This window comes from Ascaphus truei, chromosome 15 (genome assembly GCF_040206685.1).
Source record: "Ascaphus truei isolate aAscTru1 chromosome 15, aAscTru1.hap1, whole genome shotgun sequence".
Lineage (NCBI taxonomy): Eukaryota > Metazoa > Chordata > Amphibia > Anura > Ascaphidae > Ascaphus > Ascaphus truei.
In genome coordinates this window covers 40,791,059-40,811,071 of record NC_134497.1, presented here as the reverse complement: position 1 = coordinate 40,811,071, position 20,013 = coordinate 40,791,059, and the positions used below count along the sequence as shown (strand labels likewise).

The 20,013-nt window shown below is 48.7% G+C and overlaps 2 protein-coding genes across 3 annotated transcripts in view; both read left to right on the top strand.

The window, feature by feature from the left end:
* LOC142466376 (uncharacterized) overlaps positions 1–20,013 on the top strand; it is a 69,273-nt gene that overhangs the window by 18,130 nt on the left and 31,130 nt on the right. Inside the window, exon 2 of the mRNA XM_075571231.1 lies at positions 3,246–3,347. Coding sequence (XP_075427346.1) covers positions 3,246–3,347 — 102 coding nt within the window. The remainder of the gene's footprint in view (positions 1–3,245; positions 3,348–20,013) is intronic.
* On the top strand, positions 13,698–19,182 carry LOC142466858 (uncharacterized). 2 transcript variants are annotated; one of them, XM_075572386.1, is made up of 3 exons: positions 13,698–14,124; positions 15,360–15,601; positions 17,814–19,182. In XM_075572386.1, exon 3 carries the CDS (start codon positions 17,921–17,923, stop codon positions 18,530–18,532), a length of 612 nt encoding a protein of 203 aa, XP_075428501.1. In that variant the 5' UTR covers positions 13,698–14,124; positions 15,360–15,601; positions 17,814–17,920; the 3' UTR covers positions 18,533–19,182. The 2 variants fall into 2 exon arrangements, with proteins under 2 accessions (XP_075428501.1, XP_075428502.1); XM_075572387.1 differs by lacking the exon at positions 15,360–15,601.

Sequence of the window (20,013 nt, the reverse complement as noted above, 5' to 3'; positions counted from 1 at the left end):
TCCCCCAGGGTCACACATAACCGCCCCTGTGATTAAGGCCGAGCAGCGCGTATAGCGATAGCGGTTATTATTTATGTCAGTGGCAGAAACCTTGATGGTAAAGGTTACGCACAGTTTGTAATGGGTTTGTTAATCGCCGAATTAAACATTACATGTTAGCTATTTGCACAAAAGGAACCTACATTCTGCCGCCATCTTATGTTATAACGGTAACTTTCAGGGGAGGGAGAGGGCAGCCTTTCCCCCTTCCTCTTTATCAATCACTTGCCTTATAATCTGCAATACACCTCAGGGGTGTGGTTACTGTAACATCGCACCTTTCCATACCCAGCAATTTCTTTTTAATGACACATGGAATAAAGATAATTAATAATTATATAAAACATTTCTTGACATTTTCTATGAACATCTGGCTTTGCTTGTCCTCATCACTTGAGGTTCTCCTAAACCACGCCCCCGGCAGGGACACTATAAGCCACGCCCCCGGCAGGGACACTCTCATGGTGTCTCTTCCCCTTTAAGGCCCCGTTCAGACAGGATACGATGCAGCGTGCGTGCGCACGGACGCACAGGGGAGGTAGCATTCTGTTTGAGCTCAGCCTAAGAGTAAAACCTTCTGCTGGTTTTATTTTTATTATTATTACTGTGATTGGCTGCTGATGGTCCTGTGGTCGCTCTTGACCGGAGGCCCATGAGCAGCAGGAAGCAATCCCTTCTCAGCCGGGCAGAGAGCAGCAGCCAGCAATGTCTCCCACACATGCAGCAGCTGGGAGGCGCTGGGAGAGTCAGGCAGAATCCCCACCCTCTGTGAGTGTCCGCGCACCGCTGCCTGTATAGCTGCCCCCCTTTCAGCAGTGACTAATGCCACGCTTATAGTGCCGGCGACGTCAGGCTGCGGTCACTGCAAAAATCAAATTGAGATAACTTTCAGCGATCGCGACCAAGACGTCCCTCCGTCGCGTTGCGCTTACTATAAGGACACGCGACGCCACCGCCATAAGCGCAGCCTTAGACTGGGGCTCAAAAACACACCCTGAGCCTCTCCTGCGCTAACCAATGAGCGAGCCCCGCTGCTGCAGGGGAAGAACCCACACACATTGTAACTCAGGGATCCCCCTTTACCGGAGCGCGCCTCCTGTATCACGTGATTAGGGCCACTGCTGATAACAACACAGGGATTGTGGGTAACAGGTGAGCGGCAGCTTCTGACACGACCCTTTATGCCCGGTCACGCCAGGTCTTAATAATGACAAATAAAGTACAAGAGGTTAGATCGGGGTGTGCAAACGTTTGTTTGTGCCGCCCCCCCTCCCCCCCCAACCTCCCAGCTTTCCCTCCTGCTCGCGCCCCCTTCCCTTACAGGCTCTGAGCTTCGCGACGTCACATGAAGTCGCATTGGCATGGCAACACGTTGTCATTTAACCCCGACGCTGCGTTGTCATGGCGACGCGTCGACGAAAATGCAGCTTAGTGTGACGCTTGTGCTCTCCAGACAAAGGGAAGGGACCGTAGCGAGGTGGGGAGGCCGCAGGGGAGACGAAGGGAGTGAGTTGCCGCGCAGCTTGGGATCGGCGCACGTCGTCACGTGACCGCACCGCGCGCAGGAGAATGCGCGACGCGTCCGGAGGTGCGGTGCCTGGCTCAGAGTCACGAGTGATCCAGCATGTGCGCATGCTCTGACAGCAGAGCGGGAGTGCGCGCGTTCTCAGGCACCAACGCAGGGGTTGAACGAAGCCACATGTGAGAAGCAGGGGAGGTAGTATCCAAAGCACACGGTCACTTTAGTGGAGTGCATCCTGGAGGACGTCCAGCCTCCTTAAAGGCATAGTGCCAATAACTGAAGAGTGCAGCAAAACTAAATATAAACATAAGGGTTCTTAGTCTAATCCATTGGCCAAGGAATTATAAGCCTGCCACCACATCAAGGTGAACCATACTAAGCAGTTACCTACACTACCCGACGGTAAACTAACCTCAGTAGTAATTGAGTGACTGTCCCAGTCTTCCGGAATCCACAGGAGATGAATAAAGATCCCAAGGAGGTCCAGGCAGGAGCAGCATACAATGGTAGGACATGCAGGAACCCAGACAGGTAGCCACTGAGTGCTATTTAAAGGAAGCAGCAGCTGTAAGCAATGAGAAAGTCAGAGAGAGGCTTACTGCCTGTCAGGAGGAGGAGGGCAGGATTTGCCAGGAAGCAAGATGGCGTCGTTTGCTTCGGAATCCTTAAAGACACAGGATCTTGACTCGCAGCTAGAGGGCGGCGGTCAAAAGTAAACAGGTAAGGAAGGAACACGCCACAGGGGGCGTGTTCCGCACATTGTTACACTTAGACCAGGTAAGAGAGATTTACAGAGGCCTCGCGCCTCCCCCGGCATTTAATTTAAATGCGTTGAGGAAGAGCGTGGGGCCTCTGTAACCACCCGCGCACCCCCTAGAAAATCTCGGGGGCACTCCTCCCACTTTGCGCACCTATGGGTTTGATAAAAGACAGATGGGTGGAGAATTGATTGTCTGTTGCCAAAACCTGGTCTGGTTGGTGTTCTGGTTGGCTCATAAACCCTGCACCAGAGATCAATGTACTGGTGAGACAAGATATATATACATATATATTTATCAAATGGAAATATTACTGTATGCTCATTTGCATGTCTTAGACAGGTCTGCAACCCCACCTTTCACCATTATCACCCAGCACACAGCACTTCCACTGCAGCAAGGGATTTGGGGAAATGACATGCAAATGAGCATACAGTGCCTCCTTTTGCTTCAAAACCATTAACATGGTTCCCTATAGGCTTAAGCTTGCTGCATGGTCACAGCTTTGAGCACAGCCAGGGTTAAGATCCATAGCCAGTAAACCCACCCACAGACAGCCATTTCGACCTTAATGGGTCTCCTCAGTGTGGGGTTGGTTATACTGGCTATGCAAAAATGAAGCAAGGATAGGTTTTACCATACTTAGTTAAGTTATGGTGGGTAAAAAAATGACAAAAACCCTTCACAGCAAAGGATATGGCAAATTGTGTGCTCATTTGCATGTCATTTCCCAGAATCCCTTGCTGAAGTGGAAGTGCTGTGTGCTTGGTGATAATGGTGAAAGGCGTGGTTGCAGACCTGTCTTAAGTCGCGCGGTATGGGTCACGCGTATAGTTACCACTCATAACCTTTGGAATTAGACACTGTCACATTTTATTTGAATTGTCCCTCAATTTCTGTTTTCATTTTTATCCATTTGCTCCAAGGGCAACATTGGAATTGAGATTCACGGGGAGATTGAAGAGGCGATTACCCGGTTTGAAGGAGAAGAAGGTCTACACCAGGAAGACATAGAAGAAAAAGAGAAAGTAAAGAAACCTTGATGTGACAGCACTTACACAAAGCCGTGTAAGTGTTTTTATAATTATTTCACACTTCACCATCCTCATTTATATTAGTTCGGGAACATATGTCCTCAGATCTAATTACACTGTATTTGTTATCCATATCACCCCTCAACCTGTGCTCCCCCTTTTTTCTTGCTTTTCTATACCATTAAGGATCCTGGATAGATCCTATTGGGGTCTTGAGTCACAGGAAGAGACTTTGAAGCAGGTGGGAACCTTATATACCATATAGATGTAGCCAGGTCTCCCCAGCCTGTCAGCACCCCCCTCACCTGGCTGCCGATCGCGGGTGCCGCCGAGTCCAATGGCGGCTCCGCCCGGCGATCGCAGAGGTGAGGGCGGTCAGGTCCCGGCTCGGGGGTTGCCGGGGAAGCGTGCGGCCGGTTGCCAAGGCCACACGCGCGTCACAGGGATCCCGGCACTCTCGGAGCCGGGCGGTGAGGGCGCCGCCATTGCGCATTAGCTCGCGCATGCGCAGGGATGGCCCAGAATCAGGAGAGCCCCAGATAGCTCGCGCATGCGCAGGGAGGCCTCGAGAGCTAGGGAGAAGTTGCGCGAGGGTAGGGGCAGCGAGGGAGATGTTGCGGCGGCCATTAGGGATTCGCGCAGGCGCAGGGAAGGCGCGCACGCGGCCCCAATGTAATTGCAGCCTCCACGGGACTACAACTCCCATGAGGCTTAGGGCCGAGCACACCAGGTGCCTCCGTGTGGCCAATGAGGGCCAAGAATCTGTAGAGGGAGCAGATAGATAAATTTCGCAGGCTTGGACCACGCCAGGCAGTCCAAGCCAGGAGCAGCCCAGGGAAGGAGGTAGGGTACAGGAGTCATGGACTCCCTGTACTAGGCCAGCACCCCCAGGGCCCGAGATAGCTCTGAGTACTCCATTAGAGTGAGTGTTGCCAGGGACCGCCCTAGGCTAGGGACCCTGTCACTTACGTTAGGCAGTTGGAGCCAGGGAGCTGTGAGGGAAGGAAGGGTGCGGGGAGCGAGAGCAGCTCCTGCACCCATATAGGTACCCACACCCCAGGTAGGCCCCAACTCCCCACCAGGTTAGTGGGTAAGGGATCAGGGACAGCCCAAGATAGGGACGCTGCCTTAGTGTTAGTGTACTGTCTTGTCAGGGTCACGGCTGTCAGTGACGTGAGGTCTGACAGGCAGGCACAGTGTTGCGCAGCACGTTGGCTGCAAGCATCCAGTGAGTCACAGCTTGTTGTTGCAGGCGCTGGGAGCAGTTAAGAAATAGTCAGGACTGGGAAGAGTTAGGGGAGTGGGGCAGGTTATTAACCCCTGTAGGCCCCTAGGAGTTTCCCCCTAAGCCATACAGGTTGCTGTACAGATAGGGACGGCCTATAGTACATAGCGGATCACTATAGTTCAGAGGGAACTATATAGGGACTCAGCGGACGCTGCGGTTCCAGTGAAGAAGTTCGGGCTCAAGTCGGGGCCACGTAGAATATCTCCAGTTTGGGATCAGACGGAATCATCACACGACTGATCCTTTGTGAAGCCAGTTGGAGATCCGAGCATGGGAGTGCTCGGGCAGGTACTATACAGTCATAAGTGCACCAACGGGCCCTTAGTGTAATAGTGACTGCGAAGTCACCCATTGCCTCTCTCTGCAAGAGTGCGGGACATTGGGTGGGATACTTGGACACAGGGTGGGATCACCTGGTGTTGGGGAAGCGTCCTGCGCGATGCAGTAGTAAGTGTTTCCTCTAGAGAGGGACACCTGTGATTATAGTACTGATGTGATGTGTTGCCCTGCATGTTAGTAAAAGGTTATGGTTAATATACATGCTGGGTATGTTATTATTGTATTGTCCTGCGAGGAACCGCTCCCCCTCTGGTGGGAGCCATCGCAGGTGGAGGCGCTGCACCGAGTAAGTGGTTACTCATGAGTATAATATAACTGCCCCAGGTTCCCCGCGGCGGAAGCTCAGCCCTCCTGCGAGCCAACAGGTAAAGCACCACACCTGGTAACATGGTATGTTCTCTGCACCAGATAATAGAGAGAAGTGCTGCACACCTTAAAAAAGAGAAAAATGATACAATTACCGGTGCTCCAATGTTAGAATGAAAGCCTGCAGTCAGTCCTGAGTACATAGAGGAAGGAACAGAGGGCACAGCAGATTTTGCAAATTCAAACTCATTTATTGAGTGTTGGCTCAATAAATGAGTTTGAATTTGCAAAATCCGCTGTGCCCTCTGTTCCTTCCTCTATGTTCTCTGCACCCCCACACTATATCTGCGATTGGGGGGGGGGGGGGGGGAAACCCGTTACATAAGGTTGTGATGTTCTAAAAATAACTTTTTATTTTCCCCTTATATCTAGTCTAGTGGTAGCGTCCGGGCATTTTCCATTGCTACCATGGAGATGTGTCGCTGGTAAGGAAGGTAAGTAAATTTACAGAGGCCTCGCTCATTCCCCCAGCATTTCAGGGAAGAGCACTCTGAATATCCAAAAAATAACAGTTTATCAAACACATATATAAAAAAGATAAACTAAAAACAAACACACAGGACCCCAAAAGTACTCTCTGATCCAGGGTAATAACTATGCAAAGATATAAGGATAGTGGCAAATGCAGTAAGCACAGATGACACAGGGAGCAGAAGCTCACTGTGTAATCACAACGGCCGGTCATATAAATATATACAGGTGAGTACCACTATGCACAGATATGGCTTACATGAAGCAGATGACACGGGAAATCACCATAGAAAACAGTCTCACTGCATATATAGTGACACAACACTATACATGTACTACTCAGAAGTGACCCACTTAAACAGAGCTGCATACATGGAGATCAATAGCCGGCATAACTATTCCTATAGATACAGGCCAGTCTTATGGTCAGAACAGATGGTGTGGGCAGAGTAGGCTTTGGTTAGATCAGTAATGAGATCTGTAGGCAGACTGGTGTCTGGAAGCGGACACAGAAGTATAGTGAATTTGCAACAGAAGCTTTTTAATAGTTAATCACATATATAATGATTAAGAACAGGGAAAAAATGCCCATTTATTAGGTCCCACAAACATGGTGTGAGTGTTATTTGGGACATGCAGAATGGGTTATTTGCAGCTCAGCTCTGCTCAGACCCATGGAGGGGCTCTGTGTGAGGGATCAGGGGGGGTTCTGTGTGAGGGATCAGGGGGGCTCTGTGTGAGGGAGCAGGGGGGCTCTGTGTGAGGGAACAGGGGGGCTCTGTGTGAGGAAGCAGTGGGGCTCTGTGTGAGGAAGCAGGGGGGGGGCTCTGTGTGAGGGAGCGGGGGGGGCTCTGTGTGAGGGAGCGGGGGGGCTGTGTGAGGAGCAGGGGGGGGGCTCTGTGTGAGGGAGCAGGGGGGCTCTGTGTGAGGGAGCAGGGGGGCTCTGTGTGAGGAAGCAGGGGGGGCTCTGTGTGAGGGAGCGGGGGGGCTCTGTGTGAGGGAGTAGCGGGGCTGTGTGAGGAGCAGGGGGGGGGCTGTGTGAGGGAGCAGGGGGGCTCTGTGTGAGGGAGCAGGGGGGGCTCCGTGTGAGGGAGCAGGGGGGGCTCCGTGTGAGGGAGCAGGGGGGGGCTGTTTGAGGGATATGGGGGGCTCTTTGTGAGGGAGCCTCTGTGTGAGGGAGCAGAGGGGGCTCTGTGGAGGGAGCAGGGGGGCCCAGTGTGAGGGGTAGGGGGACTCAGTGTGAGGGGGGCTCTGTGTGGGGGAGCAGGGAGGCACTTGTTATTAACTTGGAAAATAAACTAAATGATAAAATCAGGACAATCTGCATTTCAAAGACAAAACCAGCAGCCTGTGCTGCCCCAGCCCTCTGTGAGACACAGAGAGAACAGGTATATATTTATATACACAGTGATGAACTGAAGCAGCTTTACTGAGATATATTAAGAACCAAGAGGAGTATTCACAGCTACATGCAGCAGAAACTATCTTTCCCTAGCACAGAGCCTGGGAAATGTTACTGTCTTGTTTCTAATCTACACAGCATGTGACACATGATCCGTTTTGAAGTCTAAAAACTACAACTCCCATGATCCCCTTAGTGTGAGCATGCGCAGTAGGACACAGAGCTGTGACCTGGATGTAGTCAGTGTCTCCACTTCCGGGAACGTGAACCTGAGACTGCAGCAGAGAGAGAAGAGGTGAGAGAAAACACACATAAAAAGCAGCCTCGCCCCAGACAGGGAGCGGGAGGCCGACAGACAGCGGCGAAGACCGGGAAATTCATCTTTTCCCGGCGCTGAATGAATGTATATCTATCTATCTACCTACATGTCTACACTCATTTAATAAATATTTTATTTTTACCAATGTTTTTTTTTTAATAAATAATAAATTACACACACACAAACAAAACTATGCTGTTTATGTTTTTACCCCCCCCCCCCTCCCGCCACACACCACCGCCACTCTCGCAACACTCACGCCCCTCCCCAACATCGCACGGTAGCACTTCGGACCCTTCACACACCTCACGGTCACCGCCTCACCACCACCTCAACCCACTTTGTATGCTGCTCGGGCCCGCGCACCGTACTCTGTAACGTGGCCCCACACCTCACTTTCAGCGCTCTTGACCCCCTCCCCCCACTTGCCACGACGCACGCCCTCCATGCACCGCACCCACTCATCTGTACCACCTCACCAATGCCACGCCGCCTCGCTCCGTCCCGCACACCCTACTGTGGACCCTGGAACATCTCACGGTCACCGCGCCTCCCACACACCAAACTGCTACTCACATGACGCACGTCCCCTCGGTCCCGCACACCCTCCTGTCTACCCTGCCACCACACACGCATACCCACCCCTCCCTGTCAACACTACCGCGGACCCTCACCTCCCCTCCCGTTCACCTCCCCTCCCATTCACCTCAACCCATCACTTTGCCCGGACGGACATCAAAGCCACGCACAACGTACGCCTCCCGTTCACAACCCAAATTGAAATTTGGTGCTACAGTCGCGTGACTTGAGCTGGTTCAGCCAATAAAGGCGAAACCAGCTCCGTGACATGTTCGTTAAGCACCCCGCCACGACTCAATTCCTGCAGTTTGAGCACAGGTTGCTGGGCTGCAGGAGCGCGTGGCGGAGGCACGAACGCAAGCACACGGACGTAGCAGCCTGTCTGAGCGAGGCCTTAGGCTGCACTTATGCAGCCGGCGACGCGACCGATGACGTTGCCATTGTGAAAGTTGAATTTCAATTTTAGGCGGACGTCATAAAAGGGGAAAGCAGAGGGACGGATCAGCTCCTAATTGGCCTCAAAGGGAGAAAAAAAAAAATCAGTGTCTACCAGATTTCTGGTAGCACTGTCACCGTCACGTGCACTATAAGCTCCAGCGACAATACATTTGTATTGCTGCGACGCACCGTCCCCGGCACACCCCGTGTTGCACCTGGCGCACCCGGCGTTGCAAGTGGCGCGCGTGTTTCTTATATATATGTATATGTGTGTGTATATATATATATATATATATATATATATATATATATATATGCAGTGTTCGACAAATCACCCAAAAATCTACTCGCCGAACCAAAAAATCTACTCACCACCTCTGAGAGGCACAGAGACGGAGAGTGTGGGTGAGAGACACGGAGAATGTGGGTGAGAGACACGGAGAGTGTGGGTGAGAGACACGGAGAGTGTGGGTGAGAGACACAGAGAGTGTGGGTGAGAGACACGGAGAGTGTGGGTGAGAGACACGGAGAGTGTGGGTGAGAGACACGGAGAGTGTGGGTGAGAGACACGGAGAGTGTGGGTGAGATAGGGGGGGGGCTGACTGTCGGGGGGGGGGGACTGGGTGGAGAGATGGTGACTGACTGGGTGACTTTGACTGACTAGGTGGGGGGGGTTGACTGATTGGGGTTACCTCTGGTGTCCTACACACACACACACACACACACACACACACACACTGTTCGACAAACCTATACATTTGCACGCCCCGGGCGAGTGGATTTTACATCGTGGCGAGCTCCTATTGGCCCAAGCAGCACACGTTTGGTATTAGGTGGCGAGTAGATTTTTTTGTTCGGTGAGTAGATTTTTTGGTGATTACCGCATAGCAGCAAAAAGGGAGACAGCACTCAGGTGAATGAAAATAAATGTATTAAATACAGCACATAACTCCAACGTTTCGATCCCACAGGGGGATCTTCCTCAGGGTGGTCCCCCTGTGGGATCGAAACGTTGGAGTTATGTGCTGTATTTAATACATTTATTTTCATTCACCTGAGTGCTGTCTCCCTTTTTGCTGCTATGCGGTAATGTATACTTTTATTATTTATATGGGACATGCACCTATTCATTATTGAATTTCTATTGGAGTGCCAGTGATTTTTTATCACATATATATATATATATATATATATCAGTATTGCTTGACCTGAAGAAGAGAGGATAACTCTCGAAAGCTTGTCCTATGACATAAATTGTTAGTCCAATAAAAAAGGTATCACCTAATACTGAAGAACTCATTTATTCTGCACTATCGCAACTGGACTAACACGGCTATTTTCTGCATGTATATATATATATATATATATATATATATATATATATATATATATATACAGTGCTTGACAAATCACCCAAAAATCTACTCGCCGAACAAAAAAATCTACTCGCCACCTAGTCCCGCCCCAACCCCGCCCCTAGTCCCCCTAGTCCCGCCCCTACCCCGCCCCTAGTCCCGCCCCTACCCCGCCCCTAGTCCCGCCCCTAGTCCCGCATTTAAAAAAAACCCTAAATGAAATAAATTGAATAAATTTCTAGTAAGAACATTCGTTTTTGACATAAGTTTATTTATTGTATTACATTATACTACAATTAGTCCTTGTTACGTGTGTGTGTGTGTGTGTGTGTGTGTGTGTGTGTATAAATGTCGAATCTAGAAAAAAAAGCCAGGTGTGAATGACTAGTTTCCTGCACCCCTTAACTAGTGCCTGGACGTCCCCGCTTCACAATATTTAAAGCAGCAATCCCGCCTGGGATCTTACCTGATCCGCAGTCCCTCAATGTCCAGGTACCTCATTCCTGCAATGTTATACATTGGAGGGAATGTGTTCCCTACCTGTCTTCTGGGTTATGGGGGGTTCCGATGTCTTCCGTGTGAAGCTTGAGTCAGATCTGGAAGAAAGCAGTATAGGTTATTTCGGTGTAGTATAGGGCAGTTAAGATATACAGGGTAAATAAAATATCCAGATTGTGAGACAGAGAGAGGGTGAGAGAGATGGTGAGACGGAGAGAGGGTGAGAGAGAGAAGGTGAGAGAGACGGAGAGAGAGAAGGTGAAAGAAGGTGAGAGAGACGGAGAGAGAGAAGGTGAGAGAGACGGAGAGAGGGGGAGAGAGACGGAGAGAGGGTGAGAGAGACAGAGAGAGGGTGAGAGAGACGGAGAGAGGGTGAGAGAGACGGAGAGAGGGTGAGAGAGACGGAGAGAGGGTGAGAGAGACGGAGAGAGGTTGAGAGAGGGTGAGAGAGACGAGAGAGGGTGAGAGAGATGGAGAGAGGGTGAGAGAGACGGAGAGAGGGTGAGAGAGACGGAGAGAGGGTGGGAGAGAGATGTAGAGAGGGTGTGAGAGAAACGGAGAGAGGGTGAGAGAGACGGAGAGAGGGTGAGAGAGACGGAGAGAGGGTGAGAGAGAGGGTGACGGGGTGAGAGAGGGGCTGAGAGAGGGGGTGATAGAGGGGTTGAGAGAGATGGAGAGAGGGTGAGAGAGAGACGGAGAGAGGGTGAGAGAGACACGGAGAGAGGGTGAGAGAGAGACGGAGAGAGGGTGAGAGAGACGGAGAGAGGGTGAGAGAGACGGAGAGAGGGTGAGAGAGAGGGTGACGGGGTGAGAGAGGGGCTGAGAGAGGGGGTGATAGAGGGGTTGAGAGAGATGGAGAGAGGGTGAGAGAGAGACGGAGAGAGGGTGAGAGAGACACGGAGAGAGGGTGAGAGAGAGACGGAGAGAGGGTGAGAGAGACACGGAGAGAGGGTGAGAGAGACACGGAGAGAGGGTGAGAGAGACGGACAGAAGGTGAGAGACAGAGAGAGGGTGACTGTGGGGGTTGGGGTGACTGGGTGGGGTGATTGGGGTGTGGGGTGATTGGGGGGCTGGGGTGACTGACTGGGTGTTTGGGTGGGGTGACGGGGTGGGGTTATTGGGGGGTTGGGGTGACGGGGTGTCTGACTGGGTGGGGATTACTGACTGGGTGGGGTGACTGGGCGACTGGGCACAGGGCAGGGGGGTGGGATGACTGACTATGACTGACTGGGTGGGGGGGGATGACTGACTGGGTGGGGGGATGAATCACTGGGTGTGGGGGGTGACTGACTGAGTGGGGGGATGACTGACTGGGTGGGGGCATGACTGACTGGGTGGGGGGATGACTGATTGGGTGGGGGGTTGACTGACTGGGTGGGGGGATGACTGACTTGGTGGGGGGATGACTGATTGGGTGGCGTGGGGGGGTACTTCTGGTGTCCTACATGTTCTCTCTCTCTCTCTCTCTCACACACACACACACACTCTCTCATACCCATAAACACACTCTCTCATACACACACACACACACACACACACACACACACACACACACACACACACACACACACACACACACACACACTCACTCTCCTACCCATACACATACACACACACACACACACACACACACAAACTCTCCTACCCATACACACACACACACACACTCTCTCCTACCCATACACACACACACACACACACACACACACACACACACACTCTCCTACCCATACACACACACATACACACACATATACACACACACACACTCTCCTACCCATACACACACACACACACACACACACTCTCCTACCCATACACACACACACACACACACACACACACACACACACACACACACACACACACACACACACACACACACACACACACACACACACACACAATCTCCTACCCATACACACACACATACACACACATATACACACACACACACTCTCCTACCCATACACACACACATACACACACACTCTCCTACCCATACACACACACATACACACACACACTCTCCTACCCATACACACACACACACATACACACACACACACACACACACACTCTCCTACCCATACACACACACATACACACACACACACACTCTCCTACCCATACACACACACACACACACATACACACACACACACACTCTCCTACCCATACACACACACACACACACACACACACATACACACACACACACACACTCTCCTACCCATACACACACACATACACACACACAAACACACACACACGGGATGGGACGGGGAAACACCCCGCTACTACCTGCCGCCCCGCGCGGGCAGCGGGAGCGAGGGGAGGAGGGGGTGTAAGAGAAACACCCGAGCCGCGCGGGCAGCGGAAGGGGGGTGAAACACCCGAGCCGCGCGGGCAGAGGGAGGGGGGTGAAACACCCGAGCCGCGCGGGCAGAGGGAGGGGGGAAGAGAAAGACATGAGCCGCGCGGGCAGCGGGAGGGGGGTGAAGCACCCGAGCATCGCGGGCAGAGGGAGGGAGGGAGGGGGGAAGAGAAAGACATGAGCCGCGCGGGCAGCGGGAGCGCCGAAGGGAGGGGGGAGAAACACTTCTGCTACCTCCCGCGCGGGCAGCGGGCAGCGGGAGCGCCGGGGACCGGATGTATCAGTATAAATATTTATTAAAGGCATTAAATTCCCCCCCACCTCAAGCATGTGTCCACAATCCTCTCCATGACCGGATCAGTGCAGGTCTTGTAAGTAGGAGGTGACACAATTATACAGGAGGATATATAGGAAGAGGAGGAGCAGCAGACGCGCGCGCACCCCCAACCCCCCCCCTCCCATTACTTACCCGTGCAGAGAAGGAAGGGCGGTTTGAAGTCCTGACAACTCCAAGCCGCGTCACAGCCAGAGGGATTTTTTTTTTTTTCGAGCAGGGGATTTTGTTTTTGCAGAGCAGGAGAAAAGCTACTGGCCACGAGCCAATATCCGATCGCAGCTGGCGAGTTGGCGACCGGGTTTGTCGAGCACTGTATATATATATATATATATATATATATGTGTGTATGCACCCCCCTGAAGAAGATCCCCCTGTGGGATCGAAACGTTGGAGTTATGTGCTGTATTTAATACATTAATTTTCATTCACCTGAGTGCTGTCTCCTTTGTTGCTGCTATGCGGTAATGTATATTTTTATATATATATATATATATATTGTGTGTGTGTGTGTGTATATGTATATATGTATGTATATGTGTGTGTGTGTATGTAGGAAGACACGGAGATGTAGTAAGCTGATGAAGCCGATGTTTCGGCGAAACGCGTAGCTCTCTCTAGCTGATTGTTTTTGATCCGCGGGGGCCTCCGTAGCAGTAGTGAGCAGCCGCACGCAGTTACTACATCTCCTTGTCTTCCGGACGCGGCGGCAAGGTTCTTGCTGCAGGACTCGCCACTTAACTACGGGCGCCGACCTGGGATTTTCCGTTATGTGAGTGAATTGTTTTTATACACCAATAAATGTATTGATTTGTGACTTACACAATTGCCTCACTACCTTTTTACCATCATACGAGGGAGCAACTGGGACGTTTGCCAAAGTGAGGATTCCCCTCGTCAGAGCCTTGACTGCTAGTGACCCCTGTTCCCTGCTGCCTTGATCGGTGTAGGAGGGTGGGACCATTGCAGATACCACTCTTAGGACCTGTACTTACACTGGGGCGTGTGAGTATCATGGATCACATATATTTATATTTACATTCCCCCCTTGAGCACCTAACCTCCCTAGAGGTTTTTATTCATATCAGCATTGGTGCATTTGATTGTTTTAACCCCTTGCTCCCCCTGTTTCTCGTTTCATTCCTAATAATGGATCATCACGGGATGAGAGATGTTTAGGCGTAGACAATGTTAAAGATAGTATGATACCTTTGGTTATAAGAGAAAATAATACCAATGAGGAGGAATTTGTGCATGATGAGATTTTATTTGATAGCATGATGGAGTTGATTGATGAAAATATATGGGTTACTAAGATACAGACAGAGATAGCGATGAGAAGGAATCCTCCTCGTATTAATGATGAAGATACGATACAAGACCTTCTCAGTCTATATATAGAAAGTGATAATGCTAAAAACATAACCCATACAGCTCTAAAGCCGAAATCAGTTTTTTACCCTCATGAGTCAAAGGGTCCATATATTGAGCTTTTTGGCAAATTGGTCCAGAAAGATCTCAGGTCACTGTGTAATAATAGACGTGACTATATGACCCATAATAATCTCAGTCAAAATGAACGTCGAGCCCTTAAGGAATTAAATGCTAATGGCGATGTCATCATTGCGCCAAGCAGATAAAGGTGGGGGCACGGTTTTGCAAAATCGTGGGGATTATTTTAAAGAAGCTATGCATCTTCTAAATGACAATAATTCTTACCAGAAATGTATTGGAGACCCCACCTTAAAGTATCAGCTAATCCTACAAGATTTTTTACAAAAAGCCCAAACAAGTGTCATTCTTTCAGGTAAAGAGTTCAGTTACATTTACAATGCCTTTCCTAGGGTTCCGGTTCTATACCACATCCCCAAGATTCACAAATCCTTGGGGGATCCCCCTGGCCGTCCCATTGTGTCTGTAAAAGATTCCATAACATCTAATCTCTCACATTATCACCTCGTTAACACTTCATCATTATTATTTATTATTATTTATTTCATGCATTTATGGTTCATTTGTTATGGTTAGTTTGTATTTAATTTCATTAGACAGTGATAATTTTGTGTGCATGGAGACATGTATACATATACATATAATTATATGGTTATTTCATAAAATACCTTTATTATTTTCCATATGTATGTCTGGTTTCAATAGACAGTGATTTTCTGTGAGTGTGCATGGAGACATGTATACATATTTATTTGTGTCATGAGCATTTTGTATTGTATAATTATTAGGCATTGATTGGAAGGTCAATATACACCAATGATAGCTCCCATTGGAAGAGGAATTGTCCGTCTTGCTTTATAAGAGCAGCTATGGGGGGGTTTAGACATACCTCCTAAAGAAGCTTCATATGACACGAAATGCGTAGAGGTGACGTCATCACACAGCGGGGAGCGGCCGTGACGACGGGTGCTCGGCCGACGGCGGCGTTTCCCTTACTTTGCATGGGGTGCGGTCTCTGCTTGAATCCAATGTAAGCTCTGGTAACATCCAGCAATATCCTAGGACTTTTTTTCACCATTAGACCAAGGGGTTTTTGATTCAGGGACCCCCGTTAGTGCTTTGTAATTGTGGAATTGTGGGTTCATGTGGATCCTTATTTTATGAAGTGAATTTTACTATGCATTGTTACTAAGTTTGATATAAAGGTTATTATCTTTACTGACTCTTTTTTCCCTTTCCTGCGCTTTCTTTTTATTTGCATGTTTCGTTTCCACCCCGCTGATCACGGGAGAGTGAAAGCTGCAGAGGGAGACCACTAATTCTGAATCAAGGGGATCTAATGAGACTGCGCGCATTTTTTCTATTGTTATCCTCCATCCCCCTTTTTTTCACCCCCAACCACTCCCTTCCCTCCACATTATTGTAGTTCTTGTTTCACGAGATATGATCTCCAGACCCTGCATTTGGGTATATTGTACAGCTGCTACAAATGTTGCCAAATATACCTTTATTGACTTATTCAAATTGATAATTGTCTATTATATCTATTTGCGTGCTGGGGCCCCTTTGTATATATATGATTCTTTCGGGGGTTCAGAGGTCCCCCCTGCCTCTGTGCACCAATTTATCTCCAGTTTATATTTATACATTTAGTTATTTGTGGAGTGCTACCTAACAAACATACTTTCCTTATAAAAAGGGGGATGGGGGAGCACAATCGTCGTAAACAGGCAACAGTATTGATCTAATGAATGCTCTTAATGTGAAGCAGTTGTTACCATGAGCAAATTAGGTAGCTCAGGTGGCTAATGTCTAATTGGAAGGGAAGACACACATAGGTTTGTATGTATTAATGAGTTGGTAAGATAAAAGTATATATAACTTACACGGCCTTGTGTAAGCTCAGTCACATCAAGGTTTCTTTGGGGATCCCGTGTTCTGCGGTTGATGCTTTTCTTCTTGCGGTGTAGTTACTTCTTGTTGTCTATGCCGTTATCTTCATTAGTTCCAGGTGCCGCTCCAGGGGGATTTCCTCTCGTATAAACAGAGAAGGGGGATAGGATTAAAACATATACATATATACGTTAATAGGGGGGAAGGGTGACGTGGCTATAAACCAATGGACAATATGATAATCTAGCACTCACACGGGCTAATGTGAGTGTGTTCTTATCTTGGTATCTTGCTCATGTAGGGTTATTACCCGATCGGAGTCAAGTGATGAAAGGATGGGGTATAAGGTTATAAAAAGTGAAAATATATCTCAATACTCACACGGGCCAGTGTGAGTACACACTCCTAGCGGTATCTTTCTTCTTCTATTGCTGGTACAGCTGAAGTGAAGATGGGAAGAACACATACAAAGGACACTAGGGTCTTCAGGGTAAAACTAATTTTAATGAATATAAAAACACAAAAGATAAAAAACAGAAACCAAGCGTTTCTGTGGGACAGTAAAAGCAAGGGAGGGGACAGTGGGGTGTATGGTGGTAGGGGGTCTCCTCTTCCGCGTCCGGATGGGGAGCTACAACTATACCTCTGTCTCCTCTGTATAGTGCTGCAAAGTATTCCAGATGAAAGAGCAACGCGTTTCGTCCAAGTACTGGACTTCCTCAGGCTCTGTAGATGTGGACTTGCTGTTCCCAGACTCTTTTATGCCAGGTTTGGCCAATCCTGGCCTTGGTGTGGTCTCCGTCCCGCTTTCTGATGCGACGGGACGTCGCCATCTTGTAGAGTTGCGCGCGCATCCCATCTTCTGCCCACTGTTCATACAGCTTTTAAGCACAGCATAGGATTAGATGCAAAGCCAGTAAAACCACTCACAGACAGCTGTTTCGACCTTTTGAGTCTCATCAGTGTGAGGCTGGTTGTACAGGGAACAAGGAACATAAAACATGTATTATATAAAAAGCACTTTAATTCCAGGTAACGGTATGTCCCCCTCATACTTACTATCTACTATCAAAGGATTTGAAAAGATTTCTGCCACTTTAATTGGAGTTTTGCAGCTAGTGAGATTTCCTTTTAAATGGTTAAATATTAGGATCCACTTTAAATGTATGATCCACTACATCTATTCTCCCGGCCCTAATGCTGCACATGTTGTGCTAAACTCTTAATTTTTACAATGTACATCTACAGTTTACTTTCATCCTGAACTTTTTGTGATATGCCAACTTGCCTCTCCTGCATGACCTTTTGTAAGACAGTTTGTGTAACAGTGACTTTTTTGTCTCGTCTAGTACAAAGACAAGCACCAATAATCCACCCATGCCAACACTGCAAGGTTGCTTTTAGCAGTCAGGATTACCTCCTCACACATCTGAAGTTCAAACACCCAAATGAGTATATGGAAAAGATGAGGACAGAACAATCTTGCAACATTCCAATAAATATGACAGAAAATGCATCTTTCAACCAGTCAAATCACCTAATAAACAATGTAACTGCTTCTAATTCCCAAAAATATATATTACCAGCAGCCACAGGAAAAGATCTTGGAGAAAGTGGGAAGAGTCTGACTTGGTTATCAGACCAGAATCTACAGAAAAGGACTGCGGAGAGACCGCATGTATGTGGGGAATGTGGGAAGGGATTTAGTCATTCATCCAGCCTGAACACACACAAGAGGACACACACAGGGGAGAGACCGCATGTATGTGGGGAATGTGGGAAGGGATTTAGTGACATATCCAGCCTAATCAGTCACCGGAGGACACACAGTGGGGAGAGACCACATGTATGTGGGGAGGCATTTATTCGGTTATCCCACCTGAAAATACACAAGAGGACACACACAGGGGAGAAACCTCATATATGTGGGGAATGTGGGAAGGGATTTAGTCATTCATCCAGCCTGAACACACACAAGAGGACACACACAGGTGAGGGACCGCATGTATGTGGGGAATGTGGAAAGGGATTTAGTCATTTATCCAGCCTGAACAGACACTCAGAGTGAGCCGAGTAGCTGTTTCCTCGTACGGTGCATGAGTATACCTCATAAAACACTGTTTTTATTCTGTTGTTTGTGAGTTAGCATTTTGTTGGATTTTTGAGGGAAATAAATGTATATTTTTTTGAACATATTGCACTAGGATCGGGCGCTTTCTTTTTGTGTTTTTGTACAGATTGGCTTGGAATTCGTTGGTTCCCTATGGAAGGCAGCATGTTCCTGTTTGCAGCAAGATCTTACTACTGATCCATCTACATTGGACTTTGTTTATTGGTTCATGCAATTGTATCCATAACTTTATTGTGGTTTTTTTTTTTGTTTTTATTATTATCCCTTGTCCTATCCATTTGTTGGTATATGCTACTCTATTCAGCTTCATATAGACCAGCAACATTTAGACATACATATATATATATTCTTTTTTATAATTAATTTTTATATTTTATCTTGTTTGTTATATCATCGGTTTGATATTTATTATATTCACTATTATTTGGGTTATAATTTTATTATATTGTAATACATTTAGCTGGGGATCGGTTCACACTTTAAGGCGCAGTCTTGTTTGTTTTATATATAACTTAAATGTAGGTTATTTGTATCATTCTTATTGTTGTTTTATTTAAAGAAAAATTTCTTAATGTTTTATGTTTTCATGCTGTTGGTTCTAATAAAATGTGCTTTCCCCATTATGCTGAAGCTGTCTGTAGTCTCATTTAGCTGTCAATCCGAATAGTTTTGCCGCTACCAATTGCCCGCCGGCATTAGGCCGCAGACAGACCCTCCACCACCAGCCGCTTCTAATGTAAGTGTTATTACTGTTTTGGGAAGGGGGTTTAGGGTAAGGGGTTCTAGGGTTGGGGGTTTTAGGGTAAGAGGGATCTTAGGATATAACGGTATACAATGTAAATACAAATATGTCTAAATACTTACATATTTCAACAGCTCACGCTAGCAAAATTAGGCTGCATCCACGCTGCCGCTGAGAGCGGTGACATCACCAACTCTCCACGCATGAGCACAGGGTGTCCTGCATTGTTTTGCAAGCATGAGCGGGGGGGGGGGCATGGATTGGGTCTATTTCTGTGTGTGTTTGTGTGGCTGTGTGTGTGTGTGCGCGCGTGTGTGCATTGACTGCTGCTGAGCGTGCTTCAGTCAACTTTGTTTGTCTCTCCAAGCGCCAAGCTTGGGAGCGCGTACACCCCCCAGTTTGTGCACCGCTGCATTCAATCAGAACACCAATATACCCTCTCTCTGTCTCTCTCCCCCCTCTCTCTCTCTCCCCCCCTCTGTCTCTCTCCCCCCCTCTGTCTCTCTCCCCCCCTCTGTCTCTCTCCCCCCCTCTGTCTCTCTCCCCCCTCTGTCTCTCTCCCCCCCTCTGTCTCTCTCCCCCCCCTCTGTCTCTCTCCCCCCCCTCTGTCTCTCTCCCCCCCCTCTGTCTCTCTCCCCCCCCTCTGTCTCTCTCCCCCCCCTCTGTCTCTCTCCCC

Bases quoted from the DNA above. Each gene is read 5' to 3' on its own strand.
- LOC142466858 (XM_075572387.1), top strand. From the start codon at position 17,921: ATGGAAAAGATGAGGACAGAACAATCTTGCAACATTCCAATAAATATG.